The 15962-nt window shown below is 60.8% G+C and overlaps 2 protein-coding genes across 10 annotated transcripts in view; one reads left to right on the top strand and one right to left on the bottom strand.

The window, feature by feature from the left end:
- BRD7 (bromodomain containing 7) overlaps positions 1-286 on the top strand; it is a 43645-nt gene extending 43359 nt beyond the window's left edge. The window contains exon 17 of the mRNA XM_002721347.5: positions 50-286. Coding sequence (XP_002721393.2) covers positions 50-105 — 56 coding nt within the window. The 3' untranslated portion in view covers positions 106-286. The remainder of the gene's footprint in view (positions 1-49) is intronic.
- A 361-nt stretch (positions 287-647) lies between these two features.
- The window catches only part of ADCY7 (adenylate cyclase 7), a 59107-nt gene continuing 43792 nt past the window's right edge, over positions 648-15962 (bottom strand). For 8 of the 9 annotated variants that reach the window (XM_051833918.2, XM_051833912.2, XM_051833917.2 and 5 more), the window contains 19 exons: positions 15603-15730; positions 14450-14608; positions 14148-14280; positions 11025-11216; positions 10714-10748; positions 10333-10416; positions 10077-10149; positions 9325-9422; positions 8672-8756; positions 8313-8438; positions 7964-8062; positions 7085-7278; positions 6497-6590; positions 6070-6225; positions 5598-5744; positions 4693-4797; positions 4484-4598; positions 3916-4040; positions 648-3787 (listed from right to left, as the gene is read on the bottom strand). In XM_051833918.2, the coding sequence (XP_051689878.2) occupies positions 3641-3787; positions 3916-4040; positions 4484-4598; positions 4693-4797; positions 5598-5744; positions 6070-6225; positions 6497-6590; positions 7085-7278; positions 7964-8062; positions 8313-8438; positions 8672-8756; positions 9325-9422; positions 10077-10149; positions 10333-10416; positions 10714-10748; positions 11025-11216; positions 14148-14280; positions 14450-14608; positions 15603-15730 (2295 nt within the window). In that variant the 3' untranslated portion in view covers positions 648-3640. The remainder of the gene's footprint in view (positions 3788-3915; positions 4041-4483; positions 4599-4692; positions 4798-5597; positions 5745-6069; positions 6226-6496; positions 6591-7084; positions 7279-7963; positions 8063-8312; positions 8439-8671; positions 8757-9324; positions 9423-10076; positions 10150-10332; positions 10417-10713; positions 10749-11024; positions 11217-14147; positions 14281-14449; positions 14609-15602; positions 15731-15962) is intronic. The other variant, XM_070063174.1, reaches the window with a different exon arrangement.

Genomic DNA, 15962 nt, shown 5'->3' with positions numbered 1-15962 from the left:
CAGTTCAGGGGGAGGGAATGCTGAATGAAACGGTGCCTTTTCCTTTCAGATTTGGAAGAACCTCCAAAGGCTGATGTTGCCGAGTGTGGGCCTGATGGGATTTGAAGCTAACTGGTATTTGATTATATATTATGTACATATTTTTTCCATTCTGAACTTGGAAATGCTTTTCAGAAGATATTAAATATTTGTAAATTGTGTTTTTAATTAAACTTTGGAACAGTTAACTTTAGTGTTCCAGAGGTTGGACTTCTGTTAGGTAATAAAGTTAAACCTGGGACTCGGAGCAGTGCCGTGCTGTCAGCTAAGTTACACCTTGACCTCCCCCGCTGGTGAAATGAGCAGCTCAGGAAACAAACAGCAAGAATCAAGTCTCCAAAATAATTAAAATCCTTGTTCGTGTATTTGCCCTACTCCCCTTTAGAGAAATTGTAACTGAATAGTGCCGAGCTTGTCAGCTCTCATCTGGATGACTTTGAACTTGGCTTGTCCTTAGAGGAAGGAACATGGCTGCTGCCGTACCTGGAGCATTGTGCTAATGCGTCTTCCTCCTGTGTCCCAGACAGAACCCTAACTGAGAAGCCTTTTACAAATAGCCCCTTCCCAGGAGAACTTCCTGTGGTTACACCATGAAAACAGAATCCAGGTCATTTTACTTGTAAATTTATTTATTTGAAAGGCAGAGCGACAGGATTAGGGAAGAGGGGACGGTCTTCCATCTGCTGATTCATTCCCCAAATGGCCACAACGGCCAAGGCTGGGCCAGGGTGAAGCCAGGAGTCTGGAACTTTATCCAGGTCTCAGCCATGAATGGCAATGGCACAAGTGTTTGGACCATGCTCCACTGCCCTCCTATGTGCATTAACAGGGAGCTTGATTGGAAGCAGAGCAGATGTGAGTCAAACCAACACTCTGATAGGGGATGCTGACATTATAGGCATCAGCTTAATAGACTGCACACCTCTGGCCCCTCAGATCATTTTAGAATTTAGTAGTAGTCTTGACCCCTAGGCACCTGATGAGAATGGTATCCTTATGTAGGGAAGCTAGGGGCCTCCCCCGTCCTTCCTCCCCCCAAAACAAAACAAAACAAAAAAAAACATAGTTGGAGTTTCACAGCACTGTAACACATCTGGGATTCTTTTTGTTTTTTTTTCTATGTTTCAGAGTGTTATTTGAAACTATAGCACAGGGAAGCCAAGTAAGATAAATTAAATCATCTTTGAATACATCAGGGAATTATTGACCTTAAAGGAAAGTTTGACATATCAGTGACCCTCAGCCATCTGTTCTTTTGACCTGAAAAGCAAAGGCCAGTACCTGAGCGCTTTAATCCCTAGAGGGATTGAAGGGGAGACCGCGAGCTGGGATCCCCTCCTGTCAGCAGTCCCTGGGCTGAGGTGAGTGAGGGCTGGCTTTACCATGTCCGGTTCAGTGTAGCGTCTGTTGAAGCAGGCAAAAGTCAAAATGGATGAGCCTCATTCTGTGCATGGCTGAGCCACTTCAGCCAGCACCAGGCCGGAGGCATGCTAATTGTCATCGTCTGTACTTTCAGAGTTAATACTTAGCTACCAGTAGGGTGAAGGAAGGTTGGATTCTCCCAACAGAGCTAGAGATGACCTGATCTTTTTAAAACCTACTTAAAACAGTATATGAAAAGAATCAAAATACCAGTTCAAATGTTTTTGTCAAGTCTATTTTAAGAGTGCAACTTTACTTTCTAAAATATAGTTCGGGTCATGACTGATTTTTCAACTTTAGATCTACCCAAATAAATTAAGTTCCTGAAGATCAGTAGTCAAATGTTAAAACCCCTTAGGACACAGTTTTCTAAATTGCTAATTTAATCTTTAAAAGGCAGCTATAAACACTGGCGCTTCATAAAAATGTAACAACATTTTGAAATAAATGTTAGATTTATAAATATTCCAAATGCAGGATAAACCCTAGTTATTTGCATGCACCTTCTCAAAGCATATTTCTGTACATCGCCCCGTTATGTACACTGAGTAAACACTGGGTGAGTATCTGTTAGGAAATCTGCTTAACAAGTAAACCAGAAGACTTCAGCGGTTACGTTCGCAGTCAGGCTGCCTTAGTAGGAATTTGAGGCCAGTCCTTGATCCACAGGGAGGTCACTGTTAGAAAAAGTACAGCGTGCACCTGTGCCCTAAACATGTAAATCCTCCTGTCTGAGCAGACGCTTTGATTGGAAATAGAGAAAAATCCAGGGTGGTCGCCGGTTATCGCAAACTCTCAGTTGGGATTGCTGTGCAGGAGCAGAAGTGCAGGCTCAGCCTCAGAGAGGCCCGGCACTGCCAGCGGCAGCAGCAGGACCTTCCGACCCCAGGAGGCCCCGCTACTTTCAAGAACAGGTTTCAGTACAGGACTTGCCCAAAACCAGCCCTTTATGTGAAAAGTCAACATGTAAGACAGCTGAAGTAAGGTTGTTTCTCTTACTGCCATTTTGGCCCTAAAACACCTCTATCAACAGGCTCTTTGAATGTGTTCATACCGGTGCCAGTTACATGCAGCTCTGAGAGCTGCCCCTGGGCTGCCCGGCGCCTGGATGACCTCTGGCTGAGAATCCCTGCTGGGGAGTGAGACTGAGTTCTAGCAGGAGCGCTCCTTCAGGGTGCGAGGGCTGGCTCCCCGCGTGTAGGCAGCTCCGCCCCCTGTCAATGCTAAGGAGATCCCACAAGTGCCAGAGCTCTTCCGGGTGAGCAGTGAAGCCCAAGGGAGGGGAGGAGGAAGTCCGAGTTCTCTGCGTGTACAGGCTTCGTTCCTTCCCCGTAAAAGGAAGACGTAGTTGAAGACTGCTGAGGAGAGCTCAGAAACACGTGAGCAGTCAGGGTCGGTTAAGGGCTGCACCTTGCCTTCTAGACTGTCAGCTCACCGACTCTGGCCCTGACTCCCGACCCCGCCAGCTGCCGCAGAGTTGCCCGAGTCGGAGCCAGGAGTCTTGCCCTGCCTGCTGGCGCGCTGTGAGCCACATTCCTCAGCGCTCCGTCCCTACCACAGGCCTGAGCTCTAAGCCGCCGCTGGACAGCAGCCCTCAAGTGTCAGTGCCTGCGAAGACCACGGATGGGCTGGAGGCGAGAGGCTTTGTTGAGCATCTAAGTCTTAGAAAAGGAATAGAAACCCTGTTAATGTATCCCTTTCAAACAGCCACGTGCCAGAGACAGCAAGGACCACAGAGTCAGATGCAGGGGGGTTTTGAGACCCTTTCTCAACGCCCTCTGCCGGTAGGCCTTTGTGATCGGCAGGGAACAGCATAGCTGTCGCACTAGGGAAAGGACCACCCTGCCTTAGCCCTCCTCCTCCCTGGGAAACACCCGTCTGTCCTGGGCATGCCCACAGGCTCTCAGAGTCCCGAGGACAGCAGCTGGCCTGCCCGTGGTCCTTTTCTAGCTGACCCGGGGACCACTGCAGACCAACAGCACTGAGGCCCTGGCTGTCGCCGTGTTCCAGCTCAGTGGCGCTTCGAGCCAGCACCTCATGCCCGGGTCTGAGGAATCCTGTAGTGCAAATCCAAGGAAGCCGCGCACAGCCGTCTGCCAGAGGTGGCGATGCTGTGTGACTGGCAAGGGGCTGAGGGCAGGAAACTGGCCCCCAGCACGTTCTGAACCCACCAGAGCCCTCAGTTGAGCCCCAGCCCTTGACACTTGGCAGTGTCTGTACAGACAAAGTAAGTCCTCAGTTCGCCTTTGCCTTTGACGTTGATCAGTCCCCGGCATTCGCAGGAGTAGCCCAGTGCCTGGAGGATGGTGCAGGTCTCTTCTGTCACCTGAAAGGGAAGGCCAGCAGTCCTCAGGAGTGGAGGGACGCCGAGGCGGCCGGGCGCACGGCTGCTGGCGGGGAGCCCTCACCTCTGCCACTCCTTACCCCCCGGGCACGAGCTTCCCCGGGGTTTACCTGGATTTTGCCGAGTTCTCCGGTGCTCTCCATTCGGCTGGCAACATTGACTGTGTTTCCCCAGATGTCGTACTGAGGTTTCCGAGCCCCAATCACTCCAGCGATCACCGGCCCGTGGTTTATGCCTGGAAAAGGTAATGTGTTCAGTTGGCCGGTCCCAGCGGCAAAGCCACAGAGGCAGTCAAGAAGCGCCCAAGATGCCTCCCAGCATGCCATGGAGGATGGTGTTTGGGAAGCCAGGACGGCCATCCTTGGCGACCTTTCTCGGACTTCGCAGGACCCGATGTGGTATCTGCTAATTCCCTTTTTATCAGAGGTTCAACAGCCTTGGGCTTTCAGCTAGCAGTGACTAGTGAGGCTGAACAAGAGGGCTTTGTTCAGAGTGGGCTGTGAGGTTACCACTGACAGCCTGGGGTTTCTGTGTTCTGTGGGAAAGCTTGTGTTTACTTAGATGTGAAAGGTTCAGAGTGATGGACCCGCCAGGCCCGACAGCAGTTCCCTGACGCTGCACGGTGGCTGGCAGAGCCCAGCCTGCCCACGGACAGCAGTGCGCCTGCGCTGCCCTCACCGACTCGCAGGCGGAAGGAGTTGAAGGAGTGCCGGTTGATGCCATCCAGCTTGCTCATCAGGGCCATGCTGAACTCCACCATGACGCCAATGTGGGTGTGCTGCCGCTCCAGGTCCTGCGGGACACGGCCCCGGGCTGTCAGCCTCGGCTCCCCGCGGCACCCCGAGCTGGCCAGCGCTAGGGCCGCGGCAGCAGTCAGGGGTCCGTACCTGGTTCTCGTGCCCTGGAGTGACACTGAGCCCCGCAGCCGCCATGTATGTGCTGCCGATAGTCTTGATCTTCTCCACGCCGCTGAACTTGGGCTTCAGCAGCAGCTGGGGACAAAGAGCAACAGAGTAAGGCAGGGCCACAGCGCCGAGCTGCTGCCACCACAGCTGCAGTCCAGGTGGGTCCGGCCCAGATGCCAGGAAACTCGCTTCCCCACTTTCTCTGATCGGGCTCCTGCCGGCCCTTTCCACCCCAGTTCCAGCTAAGAACCCCCAAGGGCCGGCGCTGTGGCGCAGCAGGTTAACACCCTGGCCTAAAGCGCCAGCATCCCATATGGGTGCCGGTTCTAGTCCCGGCTGCTCCTTTTCTGATCCAGCTCTCTGCTACGGCTGGGAAAGCAGTGGAGGGATGGCCCAAGTCCTTGGGCCCCTGCACCCGTGTGGGAGACCTGGAAGAAGCTCCTGGCTTCGGATCAGCACAACTCCAGCCATTGTGGCCAACTGGGGAGTGAACCATCAGATGGAAGACACCTCTCTCTCTCTCTCTCTGCCTCTCCTCTCTGTGTAACTGACTTTCAAATAAATATTTTTAAAAAAATTTTTAAAAAGAACCCCAAGGACAGGGCCCCCAGGCACTGCTGCCTCCCTCGTCCTTCCCGTGCAGGTATGCAGGCAGGACACGGGTCTCCAGCAGAGTACAGGCCGGACGATTCCCCCGCAGTGGCTGAGTCACGGCCTTAGCTGGAGCTCAAACCACCGGACCCGGACCAGGTAGTTACTTAGCAGGCTGCGCATTACGGAGACAGCGGTGATGTTTGGTAGGATCAAACAGGGCAGCCAGGAGCTACCTGTACCTTCTACTGGCAGAACGCAGGCTGCCTGGCCCCGCCCCGCCCTCCCCGCCGCACCTCATCGAAGTCGGCGATGATCTCGTTGAGCAGCCGCAGACACTCCAGCCCCTCCTTGTTGACGTCGCACTCGGTGTAGAACACCTTGAAGTCCGGCACGGAGGCGAACATGACGCAGACGCAGTCGTAGGACTGATGGTACCAGTCCTGCACAGGGCACGGAGCACATGGGGGTCCTGTGGCCGCTCCAGGGAGGCAGGCGGCCCAGCTCTCGGGGGAGGGGAGGGCCACACAGGGCATTGGCAAGGGTGTAAAGACCTGGCCCTCGGGAGTGCTGGGGCCAGGCCTGGTGTCATTAGGCTCAGGCTGGACTTGGGCTCGGCTGAGCCTGCACATCCAGGTCTGAATCCAAGCCTGTGTCCTCACAGCTGATACCACACGGGGCCTCCTGGACACGGGTGAGGCCGAGCCCTAAGGACTCGGCGCATGCGGCAGCCCCACACCCACACGTCCCTCGGTCTCCCCGCCACACCTCGTTGAGTTTGTCCCCAATGAAGTGGGCGGCCACGTGGGCTGGCAGCACGTTCTCCAGGAGCAGGCGGTTCACGTTCTCCATGGTTTCAAACTCCTCGTGCTCCTTCTTGAACTTCTTCTTCCACAGACAGTCCAGGCGGCAGTAGTAGTCGATCTGCAGGGGGCAGCACGCCCATGCAAAGGGCCAGAATGGCGCGGCCACAGCCCTGGTGGAGCTGTGCCCACAGGAGGCACCCATCTCCAGCCAGCCTGAGACACGTCCTGGGGGAGGCCAGGCTGTGGACCTGGCGCCCCGGCCCAGGGACCCGAGCTTTCTCTGTAGGATTCTGCTGTCTGCATCCGAGCTACCCCCACCCCGCTCCAGTTTTCCCTCCAAGTAGAAGAGGAGAAGGCAGGCAGGGCTGAGCCGGGGTGCGAGCGTGTACCTGTCTGGAGAGCATGACCAGGGTGCCGTAAAACAGGACCAGGTAGAAGTTGATCATGGTATTCAGATCCCTCCAGGAACAGGTGGGGGTGCTGCTGGGTGTGTAGGGAGACAGGAGTCACCCGCAGCCCCCACACCCGCATGTGCTGGCTGTGGGCGGGAAGGCCTCGCTGAGTGACAGGAGCACACCCTGACCAGGGTCTGAGGGCAGCGCAGAGCGAGCCGTGAGCCAGACACTCAGAGACTGGCATAGGACTTGGCAGGTGTAGGGAGCCCTGGATCCCCGAGCCCCCAGCCTTTTACATCAGGGGAGCCAGGCTCCTCTGCTCAGTCCAGAGTCCTGGCGGCACACACCCCAACCCTTTCTGTTCAGGGAGGCAGACCGAGTTAGAACCCACATCCCTCCTTGTCCATCCCTGGTCCAGAACCAGCATCCTTTCTCAGAGCCTAAAAACAAGCCGGCTGCGTTGGCCCTGATGCCAGAAGCCTGGGCTGTCCGGATCAAACAGGATCACGAATGCAAATGCAACCTAGTTGGAATGGGCACCAAAACAGGCAGAAGCCGCACAGAGAGCCGCGTGGCGCCTACCTGAGGGTGCCATTGCCCGTGGTGAGGTTGCCCAGGCCTGAGCCGCAGCAGTCCCACTGCCAGCAGGGGGAGAGGTTGAAGAGCAGCAGGTAGGCCACCAGGGCCACAGTCAGCAGCACCAACTTCAGCTCCAGGCTCATCCGCAGGAAGACCGAGCAAGCCACGAAGCCCAGGATGCAAGTGCAGGTGTAATACTGGGGGGGAGGAAGGGCATTGAGGAGGGAGCTGCACCCCCCACGCCGACACCATCCCAGCATGCTTTCCCGGCCCCCGGCTGCAGCCTCTACACGCCTCGCTGCCTCTAGCTGGCCGAGAGCGGCCTCAGGGTGTGCAAGTTCCCACCCAGTGCTGTGCTGTGATGCGATGCGATTTCTAATCTCAGCAAGTGAGTTCATTTAAAGGGAAGGAAACGCAGCAAATAAAAACACGTGTGTGGCGAGGTGCATGTGGGAACAGCCACTCCCCAGGTCCTGTGAGCCTGCCCCTACTAGGGGGTCTCTGCCTGCATTCCTCTCCCTCTCCCCGATTGTGCTGTGGCTGCCCCAGTTCTCCCTCCCGGGTTCCCTCCCCCGCCCCGTCATGCCTCAGCCTGTTTTCCCACTGCCCCTTTGGCCAAACACCTCCCCCCCCACCCCCCAGCTAAACTTGCACCTGTCAGAGGCCAGCTCAGAGATCCCGGCTGCCTACCCACGACCACACCAGGCGTGGACAGAGGTTCCTGCTGTCAGCTGCCTGTGGCCCGGCTCTACCACCCATGCAGCACATCCGTTACGTGCTGGGAGCCAAGCTTCCTCAACAATGAGATGATGACAACAAGCACTGCCATGGAGGAAGTGACAGGAGACACCCACTGGTGCAGCCGCACAGGGCCACACTCACCGGGAGGACCGCACACAGGGTCGCATCCTTGCCGCTCAAGGTCCCTGGGCTCGTCTCGTTGCCACCAGGCAGCCCCGAGGCTGGGAGAGGCATCAGGGGCTGCAGAGGAGAGACAGGTCCCCATGAGGTTGCCCCAGGGGCTGAGAGCAGTGGGAGGCACGAAGGTTCATGGCCAGGCCCGGCTTCCCACCACAGCCAGATTCCAGGGCCACCCATGGAGCTTCGAGCCAGGCACGGCTGACGCTTGCCACTGTCAGATTCTAGAAGGCTCCCAGGGCAAGGATGGGCTCCTCCACCCAGACAGGTGCCAGGGCTCCAGCCCGGTCTGCCCTGCCCAGCCAGAACCCACCAGGTTGATGACGGCCACGGTGAGCAGGCTGCCGATGGTGAGCACGGCCAGGGTCAGCCTCAGCAGGGGCTGCGTCTCCACCCGCTCCGAGATGGCCCGGCGCGTCCCGGGGGCCAGGCAGCCCCTCTATGGAGGAATGGGTGGAGTTATTTGGAGCCAGCAGGAGGGACAAGAAGGGGTGCCTCCAGCAGGCCTGGGGGTGGGGGGCAGGACCCTCAGGAGAAGCCTCAGAGCTTTCAGCTAAGGCTGATGGAGGCTGGAGGGGCAGGCACCCCGCCGGAGCACCTGCTACCACCCGCGGTGGGCAAGTCCCCATCCAGGGCTGCAGGGGCCATGGGGACAGCAGCCTCCCGACTCACCAAGAGCTCTGTGGCAAAGCACAGGCCTAGCACCAGCGCCAGCACGCAGGCCACCAGCCCAAAGGACACACCCAGGGCCACCGTCCTACAGAGGAGGGAAACCCAAGTTCTGGGGGACCAACTGCCCAGGTACCATCATGGTCCCTCCCAACCCCGCTGCTATTCTGCACACCTGTGGCCCACCTTCCCCCAGGCCTGCCCAGAACACAAGATCAAGGTCAACATCATGTCACCGTTTTGGGCCAAGCAACTAAGTGAGCAACACCACCAGCATCCCAGACTCGCACGTGGGACCGAAGCTTAGGTGAGCATCCAAGACCACAGTGTCGGCCCAGCCCTTCCAGAAACCTCCAAGTGGCCAACCTCAGCCCCTGCCCCCATGCCCCACCAACAGCGGGCAGAGCCAGAGGCGGGGTTCTCAGCAGCAGAAGAGGGAGTGCAGGGGCTGGGCTATGGTTTGCAAACTGGAACGCCCAGGGGGCCACTGGGTAACAGGGGCCTTAGAAGGCAAGAGAGGCAGGAGGGAGTGGTGAGGCGCTCGTCCGACTGTAGATGCGCGTTGGCCCCCCAAGACCCCGGATCCTGAACTCCTCCCAGCCCCATCACGCAGCCCAGGCCCCAGAGGGCTGGACCACCCGCCCCACACCACCGACCTGGGCATCACCAGGAGGTGGACTAGCAGGATGCAGACAAAGATGAGGCCAGCGCAGGCAAAGTCGTAGCGGGCACGGGGCACAGGCGCCAGGCGGTACTGCGGGCGAGAGCAACAGTGAGGGGCGGCCCCTGCAGGCCCTGCCCCAACTCAAGCCCCCCTGGGAATGCCACGTGGACCAACTTTAGTCCTTCCCACTGGCACTTCCTGTCGGAGGCCCCACCCACTTGTCACTTCCTTCCAAGGTCCCTGAAACACGCACTGCCCTGGGTCACGAGCGATAGCCACATCTGGGCTCCCAGCGCTGCTGCCAGGGAGGGGGGCTGGCCTCACCCCAAACCATGAGTGAGGCTGGGCCTGGGCCAGCAGGGGGCCCCCTGATGATCACAGCCACAAGGGCCCTCTTGGAGGTGAGAGCCCAGGAGCCCCGTGAAGGGGAGGGCTCCTCCTCTCCATCCCAGAACACGAGCACAGAGGGCCAGGACCCCACAGGTTCTGGCTGTGAAGTGGGCAGCAGCAGCCCCCTTGGCCGATGGCGACGGCGAGGTTCTAGAACTATGCTCGCTGCCGGGCCCAGGGGGCGCTCTGTTCAGTCCTGGCACAAAAAGTGTGCCGTGGCGGCAGCCACCCTGGCAGGGCCCTCCGAGGACGGAGGCGGAGGCAGGGGCTGGGTGCTCCTCCAGGCCAGTGCCGTCAGTCCCGGCCCAGCCCTGGCAGCACACACTCCCAGGACCCCAGCCCAGGGGCCCTCACCTCTCGTTCAAAGTCCTTCTCCAGGAAGATGGACCCAAAGGTGTAGAAGTCGTCAGACTTGGAGCAGCAGGGCCTGGGGTGGGGGGAGACAGGGAGGGGGCAGGCAGGGTAAGAGGGGGACAGGGGGAGGGGCTGCCGCCCCCTGGGAGACTGTCTGGGGGAAGGGCTGGGCTGCAGAGGGGGCGGGGCGGGCCTGCTGCTGAGAGGGCCCCACTACAGAGGGGGTGGGAGCAGGCAGAGGTACAGGGGGCCTCACCTGGTGGAGCTGAGCCCCTCGATGGCTGACAGCATCTCGTCATCATAGGAGTCGTCCTCTGCCCGCCCCCTGGGGGATGCGCTCCTGGAATCAGAGCCCTGCCTGCATCACCCCGGGTCCCCACGTCCCATCTCCCAGAGAAGATGAAGGGGCAGGCGGAGCCTCTTGAGGCCCAGCGTTGCCCAGCAAGAAGCCGAGGCCCCAGTTCCTGGCTACGCCCACTGGGTTGCCATGGCGAGCACACCACAGGTGGGGACCCTACAGGTGCTCCATCAGGGCTATCCCAGAAGAGCCAGGACCAGGAGACCCGCAGGGTCCACTGGGCTGGGCCTCGAGGAGCGGCCAGTCATGGGTTGGGCCAGGAGGGGGCAGCACACGTACCTGTCAGGGGTCCGGTGGCGCCGTAGGGGAATGGCCTGGGAAGGGAGAGGAGAGGGGAGTCACCCCCCCTGCACGCTGGGCCCCGACATCCATCACTGCCCAGGGCTCATCATGTGCAGGACTCCCGGGGCAAGGTGTCGGGGACTGTCCAGGCCTCAGGCAGCCTACACTGAAGCTGACCTCGGCCTGGGGAAGGCAGGGGACAGGGGTAGGCCCACCCCCGCCGGAGCGCTGTCCACGCGCCTCTGCTGGCCAACTGTAGCCATTTTACAGCTGGGCAGAGTGCAGCTCGGAGGGAGGGCCCCAGCTACCTTGGGCCTCCGGCCACTGGGGACGGGGGTCTCGCCGCTGCTCACGCTCTCGCGGTGGTTGAGGTGTGCGAAGGGCCGCGCCGCCCCCCAGGACTCCAAGTAGCGGGTCATGCGCACGGACGCCCGCATCTTCAGGGCCGCGTCCCCCCGGGGCCTGGGCAGCTGTTGGCTGGGTGGGGGCGGCTGCTGGCTCTGTGGGCAGAACAGACACAGGCCTGTGCCACTGCCCGCTCAACCCTGTCCACTGCTGAGCACCTGGCCTGATGGGGGCAAAGCGTGCAGAAATCCTTCTGGGCCCGGCGTCCCCCTGGAGTGCAGTGCCCTTGGGGCCAACTGGTGGAGCCCAGTGTGGTGGCCTGTCCCCTCCCACAGGCCAGAGAGAGGCTGGCGGCCACAGCCCTGCACCCAGGCCTGCTGCACCTCGCAGGAAAGCAGTGGCTGTGGTCCCCAGCCTAGGGCGCCTCTGGACCTTCCAGGCTGCCTGGAGGCGCCCTGGGAAGCCACAGGCATCCAGCCCCACCCACCCCCATGTGGCAGCCACATGCCCCTTCCTGGCTGTGGGAGTGGCCGGGAGGCAGGAGCCTAACCCCGGGGGGATCTCTCAGCAGAGGAGCTGTGTACCAGGGAGTTCCACTCACATGGCCCTCAAACCTTGGCACAGGCTCGTCACCTGCCCCTTGCCCACCGCAGCCCAGCTCCATGCCAGGGGCTCAGCCAGGCCTCAAATCAGGCCCTGCCTCCCTACTAGTGTCACAGAGCGTGCCATCAGCATGGCCAAGCCGGACAGGAGTGAAAAACAGGGGAGAGAAAGACCTCCGAGGCCAGCAGAGACAAACAAGCCGTCTCCGGTCAGCTAACTCCCCCTACCCACCCCCAACATTGCACACGTTCCCCTACTCCCCGTCCCCCCCAGCCTGGCCTCCCTGCCCCCGCCCCTGCAGACACCAGCACCACCAAGGGCAGCCTTCCTGGAAACTCCCACCTCCCTTTAGACCTTAGTCTCAGCTGCCTGCCTGGCCCAAGGGAACCACATGGGATTCACCCTCGGTGAGCGTCCTGGGGCCCCGTGTCAGGGCTGGGGGCTGCGGGCTGGGCTACATCCCTGTCTCGCCCCCACCCTGTCGGCAACCATGCCTTACACAGCACGGGAAGCAAGATATCCCCCTGCTCCCCAAAAGTCAAAGGCAACGTACGCTGAAGACACGCCCACTCGGGACACCTGCACCTCCAAGCAGCCGACAGCTACCAGCCGCCATACACACACACACACACACACACACACAGAATAATGTGAATGAATGAATGAATGAATGAAGGCCGGGGCGTGCAGAAGCCAAAGCTGGAAACGCCCCGTGTGTGCAGGCGGCAGCTGCGTCCCCGGGAGAACAGTGCGAACGTAAGACGAGCGGCCCCACCACCCCTGGGTGTCAATGCCTGGGCGAGGAGGGCGGGCCGGCTTCTTGCAAGCCCATCCACAGATTGCACGAAATCTCCATGGCAGGGGCGGGCGCTGTGGCGCAGCGGGTTAGGCTGCCGGCTGTAAGAACGGCATTCCGCAGCAGAGCGCCAGTTCACGTCCCGGCTGCTCCGCTTCCGATCCAATGGAAGACGGCCCAGATACTTGGGCCCCTGCCACCTGCGTGGGAGATCCTGATGGAGTTCCTGGCTCCTGGCTTTGGCCTGGCTCAGCCCTGGCTGCTGTGACCATTTGGGGAGTAAGCTAACAGATGGAAAATTTCTCTCTCTCTCACTGTCAAATAAATCTTTAACACACACACACACACACACACACACACACACACACGGGCGCGCACTCACAAAGCTCCATGGCAGGAATACAAGGCTGTCACCCCTCTAGTCCCCACCAGGGGCTGTGATGGCTGGGGGACAAGGCCACAGGAGAAACCCTGTATGACAGGCCCTGCACAGCTTTTGAATGTGCAACTACTGGGATGAATGAAATTAACCGAGGAAGGCAGGGCTGCAGGAGACAACGCAGGCTGCCCAATTAAATGCCGCCGGAGGCTCGCTCGCTCAGGCTAACGCATTCCTCAGTGCTGAGCTGAAATTCCAGTCTGCCGGGCATCCTGGAGCTGGCCTTGAGCCTCAGCAGCCGTGCGGGGGTGGTTTCGCAGCTGTGGCTGCTGCGCGGCGGCCGTTTAGCTTAGGGACTCTGCTTCGTTTATTCGAAAGCCACCTGGGCACGGGCTCCAGGCCAGGCAGGAGAGGGGGCAGTGACCAGGGGACAGGGGTGATAAACAGGAGTGCGCGAGGCACCGGGGTTCCAGAGTACAGGGAACTCCAAAGGGAGTACAGAAACAGGGTCCCCAGTGGCAGAGTCTGGAAGGGCAGGGGCAGGGGTGGGACAGGGGAGTGGGACAGTGGCTGGAGGGGCAGGCAGGGCCCAGAGGAGGGGTGTAGGAGGAGGGGTGCATCTTATTCTAGCACAGCGGGGAACCCAGGCGGGTTTTCCCAGATGCCAGCTCGGCGTGGATGGTGCAGTCGGCAGGGAGGCGGGACGGGCCCTGGGAGCGGGGGCAGGGTCTGCAGGGGGCCGTGGGAGGAAAGCAGACGCTGCAGTGGCTCGGGGCTGCCCCCTACCCTGGCGCTCAAGAAGCCTGGCGGTCAGGCTGGGAGAGCTGGCCAGGGCTGCCGAGGCCGACATTCTTGGGCCAGCCCCCAAGGCTGATTCACCCGCCGGCCGTCTGCAGTCTGTACAGGCGCAGGGCAGGCAGCAGTCGGGCCAGCGTGCGCCGCCCACCCCGCCCCCACCCGGCAGACCCCCACCTGGCCCTGGAGCCCAGAACAGCCTCCCAGCCCCGGGGCTTGACCAAGGCAGAGCGGCCCGGGCCCCAGGGGGTCTCCTTTCTATCAGAGGCCAAGAGGAGTGGGGTGATGAGTGAGCCTGGGGGGAACAAGCCCCCAGGTCGGGACGCTCCATCTGTCACCCACACTGCGTAGTGCAGGCTACCTGGTGCCTGGGACAGGTGCAAGGATGCTCATGAGCTCACCCCTTCCCCACCTCCCACCTGCCTGGAAGGGGAAACCACCAGCCTTCCACAGGGGCCCTATTCCAGGGCGGTGGGGTGGGCCCCCCAGGGCGCTGCACCTGAGCCCGCGTACCCGGGGGTCAATGACCAGGTAGGTGCGGATGTTCATCTCCTTCAGGTAGGGGTCACGCTGCTGCCCGTGCCCGTCCTCCACCTCGTACGCCTTGTCCAGGTGGCTCAGCGTCGCCTCTGTGATGTGCACCCGGCTGCGGGAGACCTGAGTCAGGAAGGCTGGAGGGGGGCGGGGAGGGCGGCTCCCAAGAGGGCCAGTGCCCACCCAGGGGTGCCAAGCAGGGCCAGGCTCAGTGACTGGCCCAGTTCCCCTGAGCCCCCCGATGGGCCCCTGATCTCCCCTGTGGCCAGCTGAGGGCTCACCCGGGGACTCCAGCCGCCTCCATCCTGTTGGCCAGCGACACGTCGTGGGACCACACGTCGTACTGCCACTTGCGCAGCCCGATGACGCCACACAGCACGTTCCCCGAGTGTATGCCCACACGCATGCTGATGTCCACGCCCGTGGCCTCCCGCACCTGCCTGGGGCACAGCAGCCCGGTCACCCCAGCCAGCCGGGGAGCAGGCTGCCCAACCTCGGAAGGGGCTGAGTACCCCGCTCCCCCGGGGGTGTACACGCAGATGCGGCCAGCCCAGAGCGCTCAGGCAGGGCAGGGAGGAGGGGAGACGATCCCCACTGTTTAACTCCATCTCCGGGGGTCCCTGCCTGGCAGCCCAGCTGCTGGGGTCACCGGGCCCAGGCAACCCCCAAAGTCCCACACACACGAGGAACATGGGGGCAACCCTAGGAAACAGGAACCCCAAGTTAGAGCCTCCTAGAGTGCAGGCTCCCCCAAACAGAGGCAGGGCCTCTGAGTCCCTCGAACAAGTGGGCAAGAGACAGGGAAGTGGTCGGCCCCGTGTGTCTACTGGCAGGGCAAGCCAGCCGGGGCCAACGCCAGGGAGGCCAGAGGGAACCTGCAGCATGTCCTTGTGCCATCAGGCACGGAGCTGCCCGAGGCCACCCAGGCAGGGCAGAGGCAAGAGAGGACCTGGTCCCCTGGCCTCTGTCACCTTGGGGAGGTGTGGGGCTCGGATTTACCCCGGGAGGGGCAAGCTTCAGGCATAGTGGCTGCGCCCTATTCCGCCCCAGACACTGGTCAGTGTAGCCACTGCTTTCCCGCTTCGGAACACACCCACGCAGGTTCCTCCTCCATGGAAGGAGCCCGGCTGGCATCTCCCTGCACCTGGGGTCAGTCCTGACTCCAGCGTCCTCACAGGCTCAGACAGGACCCCAGTCTGCAGGTCCTCCTGCTGTCTGCCCCGAAACCTTCAGTCCTCAGAAGGAACAGAGCCCGCAGCCCGTCCCCACGCCACCCGGCACGCGGCTGGGGCTTGGAGTCGCAGGCTGAGTGCCCGGGCAAGCCACTCCCGCACCCCAGCCTCAGTGTTCTCATCCACAGGATGGGAGCAGAGCATTCCCCACCCGCCACGCCCTGGGAAGCAGGACCCAGAGCCAGGCCTGTCTTGCACCTACTTAATGGCCTCGCACATGTCCAGCCCCATCTTCACACAGTTCCGGGCGTGGGTAGGCAGGGACACGGGCAAGCCCGACACGCAGTAGTAGCAGTCACCCAGGATCTTGATCCGCATGCACTCGTTGGCCTGCCGGGGGGCGGGGGTGGGGGGAGGCCAGCGGGGTCAGTGCAGGGCTGGGGTCACTCACACCCACAGCCAACTCCCCCCCCCCCACACTCAGGTGAGCGGGGCTCTTGGCTGCTCAGGGCTGTCTGCTGCGATGCCCGGTGAGAGGACGGGGACCTGGGAGCCACGCGACAGGGCTGAAAGCGAGGGTCCCTGGGACCTCTGGGGACGGAGACCTTCTTGTAATTTGTGT

Source organism: Oryctolagus cuniculus, chromosome 18, assembly GCF_964237555.1.
Source record: "Oryctolagus cuniculus chromosome 18, mOryCun1.1, whole genome shotgun sequence".
NCBI classification, from domain to species: domain Eukaryota; kingdom Metazoa; phylum Chordata; class Mammalia; order Lagomorpha; family Leporidae; genus Oryctolagus; species Oryctolagus cuniculus.
The sequence above is the reverse complement of the archived record's forward strand: the minus strand, read 5'-3'. Positions and strand labels throughout refer to the sequence as shown.